Below are 8,537 nucleotides of genomic sequence, written 5' to 3'. Positions count from 1 at the left end.
TAAAGAACATCCCTCCATGGCCTCTGCATCAGCTCCTGCTTGAGTTCCAGTTCTAACTTCCTTTGGTGATGAACAGCAGCATGGAAGTGTAAGCTGAATAAACCCTTTCCTCCCCAGCTTGCTTCTTGGTCATGATGTTTGTGCAGGAATAGAAACCCTGACTAAGACAGGGGAGGGAGGAGGGGAAGGAGAGAGGAGGGAGGAGGGGGAGACACATCCAGCATTAAAGCACCTCACACTTCTTTCCAAGTATCCCATTTCCTCCTACAGTGAATAGCTTCTTTGGACTTGCACTCTATTTCATGGATTCTGCCTTCCTCTGGGCCTAAACTCTTGTTAAGGCCATTCAGGGATCTCTGAGTTGGGTTTTTGGGGTTTTTAATTTCTAGGTGTTCCATGGTGGGTTTTTTTTTTAATCTTAGCTGTATACTGTCCAGTTGTTGAGAAAATAGAAATTTAGAGACCTAGATTCTCCTCCCCGACTCTAGCACAACAAACCATGACCTTTATGTCTCTGGCTGATAATTCAAGTGCCTGGGTTTCTTACCATCTGTTTTTGGGCTGCTTCTCCTTCACCATATCTCCTCTCATGTTTCTTTTGTCTTTGCTCCTGGGCTGGAGAAATATCTAAATGTTATTTGCAGAAATAAGCAATAGCTAGGGCAAGGTTGGTGGTGTTCTGGAAAGCTCCTTTTTGCATTTGTTGCAGATACAGATCCCCCAGCCACCTGCAGTTACACTGAGCTGAGGGCTGGAGAACTTGAGAATTCCTGAGTTTAGGGCCTGAGCCACCCAAATGATGCTAAGCTGGGCTACTGTCCAGCAGAGTGCTGACTTGCCTCTGCCCATCCCCTCACCCTTTGGGCACACTCCTCTTTGTTTTCAGTCAAAAGCAGGTGTGGCTGAGTATGGCCCACACCCTTGATGGGTCCTGGACTCCTATTTGTTTCCTTAACCCAGAAAGATGCCAAAAATGACAGAGTCCCTTCCTGGCCCTTCCCGAAAGGGCGGGATAGCCTGGGTTCCAGGATCTCCTCGCTAGCCTAGCGTACTCAGGGGAGTCATCGCCATGCTTTCGATATTTCCTGCTTCTATGGAGATGACATTTGTGTGCTGCCATGAGATTTTCCTTGTCTTAGGAGGAGGGTTGCTCGTGGTCACCGGAAGCTTGTCTTGCATTTCAACCTAAAGTTGTAAAGCACTTTCTTGATCACTTTAACTCAGTTCTGTATAAAGGGTGTGGTGGGATCGCATTCTTCCCCTCTGCAGATCCTGTGTCCAACAGACTTTTCACTGACAGCGTGTGCCTCTTGAGTCCTGTGTGCTCTGTGTAAAGATCTGAGTCTGGGATTCATTTCAGTAATAGACTGAAGTTTGCCTCCTTCCCCTTCAGGGCTTGGAGTCTCGACTCCGAGCTGAGTGATGGTGGTGTGGAGAAGCAGGGCCTCGGGGCTGTGATGGCGGTCGTGTGATGGTGGTCGTGTGATGGTGGTCGTGTGATGGTGGTCGTGTGATGGCGGTCGTGTGATGGTGGTCGTGTGATGGTGGTCGTGTGATGGCGGTCGTGCATGTGAATGAGAGTAGAGTCCTTACAGAAGGGCCTTCAGAGTTCTCGCAGTGAGGACGTGAGCAGCAGATTCCACTCTGTAAGCCACGAGGAGCTTGACAGCACAATGCTGGCCTTCTAATCTCAGAACCCCAGCCCCCAAAGGCAAAGAATACTGTCTGTTTTCACAAGCCATCTAGCCTATAGAGTTTTGGGTTAAATTTTTTAATGATTTTTTTTCTTTTCTTTCTTTTAAAAATATGTATAGATGTTTTGCCTGCATGTATGTCTGTGTATCATGTGTGTGCAGTGCTTGAGGAGAGGCCAGAAGAGGGTATTGGGTCCCTTGGGACTGGAGTGGCAGATGGTTGTGAGCCACAACATGGGTGCTGGGAATTGAACCCAGGTCCCCTGGAAGAGCAGCATTAGCTCTTAATCATGAAACCATCTCTAGTCTTGGAGGTTTTTGGATTTTGTTTTGTTTTGTTTTGACACAGGGTTTCTCTGTGAGGCCCTGGCTGTCCTGGAACTCACTTTGTAAACCAGGCTGGCCTCGAACTCAGAAATCCGCCTGTCTCTGCCCCCACCCCGAGTGCTGGGATTAAAGGCGTGCGCCCCCACGCCTGGCTGAGTTTTGTTTTAACATCTGAGTTGATGAAGACAATTCCATCACCACGTCTATCCCCGCCCCTGTTAGTTTTTGCTCTAGGCTGTACCTTACTGATATCTTACTTGCTGAAGCCTTAGAATTCTTCTTGTTTGCCTTCTGTTCAGAGTTGCTGTGAATCTAGTGTGATCAGAAACAGCTGTGTTTATGACATCAACCTGTATGCCCTGTATAAGTATACAGTATATTTATGACATCACACCCAAGTGCACAGGACAGCTCCATCCCTCTGACTTCGACAGCTCTCGTAAAGTTTTGTAATTTTTCTCATCCTTTATTTCAGAGTCTTATGGAATCTTCTCCTTAAAATAGCTTTTAGGGCTGGAGAGATGGCTCAGCGGTTAAGAGCACTGACTGCTCTTCCAGAGGTCCTGAGTTCAATTCCCAGCAACCACATGGTGGCTCACAACCATCTGTCATGGGATCTGATGCCCTCTACTGGTGTGTGTCAGAAGTAAGCTACAGTGTACTCGTATAACTAATAATACATAAATAATATTTTTAAATAGCTTTTAAATTGTGTGTATCTATGTGGGTGAAGCTATGTATACATGACTGCACCTCTAAGGCCATGGGTGACCCGCCTTCCCACTGATGGGATTAAAGGCATACACCACCATGATCTATCAGCTGGGATCCTCCCTTAAAAGTAAAAAGAAGGGTTGTCAAAATTTACAAAAAGGGGTAGATTTTACTGTATATAAACAAAGGCTTAATTTTTAAAAAAGATTTAATAGTAGATGGTGCATGTGTAAATAGTAAAACTTACAGATCTGAGTAGGCCACTGAGAGATCTTAGAGCAATGGAATTTGAAACAGAGAATCCTCAAACAGAACTTGTATATCCAAGTCTGACCATGGTGTGTGTGTGTGTGTGTGTCCCAGGTAGTGTCTGTCGCCCGTATCTGAGGTGAGGTTAGGTCGTCTGGCATCCTGCCCTTTTGGCAGAGTGGTCCTTTGGCAATCTGCAGTATCAGCCTCCACACAGTTCAGGTTCCTTCCATCTACATCCGCTAGTTCAAAGTCACCTGCTGGGGACGCCACCAACGCTTCAAGGATCCAGGGGCCGTCACGTGTCCAGTTCACGTCTTCACCAGTGGAGGCGCTGTCACATTTCCTGGTCAGCTGCCTTCTGCTGGGCTGCGACTCTGGCTTCATGGCCGCCCTCACTTCCGGCCTGGGCCTCCTGGGATACCTGCTGTTTCCGCTTCTACTGGCTTCCCCAACCTGGGTCACATCAGTCAGTCGCCGACACCCAAAAAGCCAGGCAAATTCACTGAGCGGTGACGTGGGTAGGCCCCTGTCCCAGGATCTCGGTGGTAATCCTTTCTCCCTGGGTGGAACCTCGGCCCTAAGCCCTGGCCTGGCCCCTCCCCACTCAAATATACGATGTCCCTTCCTCCCTCCGTGGCCCGCCCCTCCTGTGGTGTGGCTTTGGGCCCACTCTGCATTTGTCCCCCTCCTCAGCCTGTGGCCAGCCAGTTCTGCAAGGCAAGCTTTTGGGTGGAGAGTTTGCTCGTGATCAGAAATGGCCGTGGCAGGTCAGCTTGCATTACTCTGGCTTTCACGTCTGTGGTGGCTCCATCCTCAGTGCCTACTGGGTGCTGTCGGCAGCACACTGCTTTGACAGGTGAGAGGTTCAGGAGCTGTTAGGGGTGATGAATGGAGCAGGGACACAGGAAAGGAGAGGGAGGCCTCGACCATGTGCCCATGGCTTGGACTGCTGCAGTCATTGTTGAAGTTCCCCCCATCCCCGCACCCTCCTCCCCAACCCCCAACCTAAACACCATAGCTGATGCACTCATTCCCTTGATTTCAGACTTCAAGCTGCTCCCAGTGGACCAGCTTGGATTTATCAGCCATAGCTGACTGGGCCAGTCAGTACTTAGGTGTATGGCTGGCCTCTTGAGCACAGTCCTTTACAGACCAGGCTACATCCCCACTTGAGAAGTCTCCATTTACAGTGTGCCTCTGCCCCCAGCTTACCCTCCCTCCTCCAGCAAGGTCCCCCAAACTGGAAACCGTGTTCCTCCACAGAACCTTCTTTGGTCAGATGGCCCTGTCTCCTGAGCCTCATCCAGTCAGGCCCACAGGGTTTAATCAGCTATTCAGGCGGAGGCCACAGAGGGACCCATTGCATGATTATCTGGCTCTCAAAGCCCAGACACAGGCTCCTAAGACTTGATCCCCAAGTCTCCTTCAGTCTAAATCAGGACCTCTGAGGTCAGACTGTCAGATAGGCCTACACTGTGTTACAACCAGGCTCACGCTTTCCAACCCGGCAGACCCTGTCTGTGGGCTGGTGAGACAGGGGGCTGCAAGCAGTTGGCTTCTGTTCTGGTTGGCAGGGGGAAGAAACTCGAAACCTATGATATATATGTGGGCATCACCAACCTTGAGAAGGCCAACAGACATACCCAGTGGTTTGAGATTTACCAGGTGATCATTCACCCCACCTTCCAGATGTACCACCCTATTGGAGGGGACGTGGCGCTAGTGCAATTGAAGAGCGCCATCATATTTTCTGACTTTGTGCTCCCAATTTGCTTGCCACCTTCCGACTTGTACCCCATCGATCTGTCATGCTGGACTACCGGATGGGGAATGATCTCGCCACAAGGTATGAGCTAAGTAAGATCTCACGGAAGCAGAGCATAGAATGGCTCTCCCTGGCGTCTGGGAAGATGGTTAGGAGAGCAACTTAAGCCAAAAGATGCAGATTCTAAGGAAATAACCCATTGGAAATTTAAAACAAAAACAAAAAAACAGCTCTCAGATATGAAAAATTCCTTTATGGGGTCTATGGCGGGCTGAGGGGGAATCAGTAGCCTTGGGGATAGATCAGTAGAAATTATCCATATTGAAACAGCAACAACAAAATATGTGTGAAAGGAGGACAGAATGATGTGTGAAAAACAAACTCCTCCTGAGTGGACTGGGCTTCCCTGTGTGGGTGTGGCTTCCCTGTGTGGGTGTGGCTTCCCTGTGTGGGTGGGGCTTCCCTGTGTAGGACATGGCCTCCCTGTGTGTTGGTGACTCTTGCTTGTGGAGAGGGCTCTCTTTGAGGGGGATTTCTTCTAGATTTCTCCTCCATTAACCAAGAACCCAAGAATGTCTTTGCCTCCTTGCCTTCCAGGACTAAGAAAGACCTAGCTGAACTCAGATACACACCCTCACCTGGCAGTTCCTCTCCCCTTTCCCCTCACAGGCGAAACCGGGAAAGAGCTATTGGAAGCCCAGTTGCCACTAATCCCCAGGTTCCAGTGTCAGCTGCTCTATGGATTAAGCTCCTACCTCCTGCCAGAAATGCTGTGTGCTGCAGACATCAAGAAAATGAAGAATGTGTGTGAGGTATGTCCCATTTTTTTTTTTTTCAGATCAGAGCTGGGCTCTGATGTAAGCAGGGGACTGTTGGTTGGGGGTGGCTGAACCCAGACAGACAGTGTATGATCAATATACGCGTGTATCAGACCTCAGTGCTGAGGCTCTGGGCTCTGTTGCAGCCAGAGAGGGGGCTATGTGAAGAGGAGGGGATGGACGCTCATTCTGCACCTGAGGGGCATACCTGGTCTAGTAGATCACAGAAAGCCCCTCTTCCTTTTCAGGGTGACTCTGGCAGTCCACTGGTATGTAAGCAGAACCAGACCTGGTTGCAGATTGGAATAGTGAGCTGGGGACGTGGTTGTGCCCAACCCCTGTACCCAGGAGTGTTTGCCAATGTCTCCTATTTCTTGAGTTGGATCCATTATCACTTACAAACCACACCCGATCCTCCTCGGATACTCCCTTTCCCCTCTTCATCCCCGAAAAACACCTTAAGCATTTTTGTGACCATAATGGGGCACCTGCTGGTTTTGTGAGGACCGAGACGCCCACCCCCCCTTGAGCTGCCACATGCCCTGTTTCTATCCTCTATAGCTCTCAAATCCTGCTTCCACACATCTTGTTCCATGAAGTCAGGACACTTGTCTAGACTCTAAGTCTGTAAGAGGCTGAGCATGAGATGTGGAGAGGGGCAGGACCAGGAGGGAGAGTTGGGGGAAAGCTAGGGTGAACCAAGAGCTTGGATTCTACTCATGTGACAGTCAAAACTTATTAAAGATTTGTGAAACAAACGCCTCAGAGCTCCCATCCTCGCTTCGTGGGTGCTCTGGCGTTATTACAGGCACCTTCTCTGTGCAGTAGGTAGAAATCCACACGTAGAAAGTAGGTTATCCAGACACGGTCAGGCAAGTGCCCACCACGTGAAAAGGTAGGTACAGGAGGTTGGAAAGATGGCGCAGTGGGTAAGAGCACTGGCTTTATAGAGGACCCAGGTTCAATTCCCAGAACCAACCTGGTAGCTCACAACCATTTGTAACTCCAGTTTTAGGAATCCAATGCCTAACTCTGGCTTCCACAGGCACCAGACACTAAGGCACACATGAGGCACACAGACATACATGTGGGCAAAAAACTCACATCCATATAATAAAGTTCTGGGGAGGAGGAAGAAATATAAACCAAACAGCTTTTCTAGACACTGACCTGGATAGATCTATGGGTACAGCTCAAATGAGGGAAGAGACCACAGTTTAAATGTTGTCAAAAAAGAGTTTTGAAATATGGAAGTATCCCAAGTGGGAAAAGAGAAAACAGGAGCTAAGAATAAGCAGGCACAGGGGAAGAAGCCAAAAGGGTACGTGTGGAAATGAGTAAACAGAAACCCCCTAAGCACCAAGTTTGATGTCTGCAGGATCTGTGCCCCGGATTCTGCCCGTCTCAAATAGAAAATGTTCCCCCAAATTTCATCTCTGCTGAACGTGATCAGACTCCCCAAACAATGCAGTGTAACAGTGATTGGCATAGCAGTCTTACTGTGTTAAGGGTCATCTGTCACCTGGAGATGGTGCTAAGTCTATGGGGGGAACAGTAGCCCATTCCCATAATTCCAGCACTGGTGATGCAGGAACAGAAAGGTCACGGTGGTTTGAGGCCAGCCTGGTCTACATAGAGGGAGCCTGTCTGGAAAAAGCACGCAGAAGGATGTATGTAGGTTCTCTACAAAGCACAGCAGGTGTCTGAGGGTCTCAGCATGGGGCAGACTCAGAGGAAAGTGAACCAAGCACTTGTGAAGGGAAATTGACCCTGCACTGATGCTAAGGGACCACTGGAGTTTGAAATGTTGCTTTTTTAAAAGAAAAAAAAATTCAAAAAAGTAAGGGAGCAATTATTAACTTAAGATAGGGAAACAAAGTACACACACACACACACACACACACACACACACACACAAAGACGGAAGCCACCTACTGAAATGGGGGGCATGTAAGAGCTCAAAGAAAGTATTATACTTTTTTTAAAGATTTATTTATTTATTTATTATATGTAAGTACACTGTAGCTGTCTTCAGACACTCCAGAAGAGGGAGTCAGATCTCGTTACGGATGGTTGTGAGCCACCATGTGGTTGCTGGGATTTGAACACCAGACCTTCGGAAGAGCAGTCGGGTGCTCTTACCCACTGAGCCATCTCACTAGCCCAAGAAAGTATTATACTTAATTCTATGTAATAAGTAATGAAAAAAACACTTTTATTTAAAAACAAAAACTAGTCATAATAGAGAAAGAAGGTTAAAACAGACCAGATTCCATAAACAATGCAGATATTTAAGAAAGTGACCCCCATTCCCTACTCCCATTTAATAGACATCCCTGGGAACAGATTTTCTTGAGACATGTACAAACCTTCAACTACAGAGATGCCCCAGTACTGCCTGGTCCTCTGGGAGATCAGATGAAAGAGTAGCATCCCATTTGTTGCCAGAACTGGCTTTGGATGAAAATACACCAATATAATCCAATGTATGGACAGGAATTAAAAAACCCTAATGAGGGGCAGGTAAGATGGTTCAGTGAGCAAAGGGGCTTGCCACCAAGCCTAAAAATGTAAGTTCAATGCCTGGGCTTTCCAGGGCGAAGAACACTGACTCCTGCAGATTATCCTTTGACCTCTATGTGTGCCATTTGGCACAGGAGCACACATATACATAATTAAATAATAAACAGAATAAAAAAATAAATGAAAACCTTACTGAAAAATTTACAAATAGAATCTTACTTCACTTTTCAAAATAGTGCACTGTGATCACTTGGAAAACACATTAATTAATTAATCAAACAGATTCATCATATCAGTTGTTCTGCTATGGAGAATACCAGTGAGAAAGCTTTCTGACAAATTCAAAAGCCAAACAGATAGGATTACGTAGATAGGAAGATGTGTGCTTGCATTCCTCTGCCCCAACCTGGCAGAGTGACGCTGACCAGGAGTGCTCTAAGGCCT

The 8,537-nt window shown here is 47.8% G+C and overlaps 1 protein-coding gene across 1 annotated transcript; it reads left to right on the top strand.

Annotated features, from left to right (window-relative positions):
- Nucleotides 1–3,104: 3,104 nt before the first annotated feature.
- On the top strand, nucleotides 3,105–6,321 carry Prss38 (serine protease 38). Its single transcript, XM_021177775.1, has 5 exons — nucleotides 3,105–3,505; nucleotides 3,681–3,843; nucleotides 4,562–4,833; nucleotides 5,422–5,564; nucleotides 5,819–6,321. The coding sequence occupies exons 1-5, from the start codon at nucleotides 3,370–3,372 to the stop codon at nucleotides 6,071–6,073; spliced, it is 969 nt and encodes a 322-aa protein (XP_021033434.1). The 5' UTR covers nucleotides 3,105–3,369; the 3' UTR covers nucleotides 6,074–6,321.
- The last annotated feature ends 2,216 nt before the right edge of the window (nucleotides 6,322–8,537 follow it).

Source organism: Mus caroli, chromosome 11 (assembly GCF_900094665.2).
Source record: "Mus caroli chromosome 11, CAROLI_EIJ_v1.1, whole genome shotgun sequence".
Lineage (NCBI taxonomy): Eukaryota > Metazoa > Chordata > Mammalia > Rodentia > Muridae > Mus > Mus caroli.
This window is presented reverse-complemented; position numbering and strand designations above follow the sequence as displayed.

Bases quoted from the DNA above. Each gene is read 5' to 3' on its own strand.
- Prss38 (XM_021177775.1), top strand. From the start codon at position 3,370: ATGGCCGCCCTCACTTCCGGCCTGGGCCTCCTGGGATACCTGCTGTTT. The intron at 3,506-3,680 runs GTAGGCCCCTGT...CCCCCTCCTCAG, and splicing joins TTCACTGAGCGGTGACGTGG to CCTGTGGCCAGCCAGTTCTG. The intron at 5,565-5,818 runs GTATGTCCCATT...CTTCCTTTTCAG, and splicing joins AAATGAAGAATGTGTGTGAG to GGTGACTCTGGCAGTCCACT.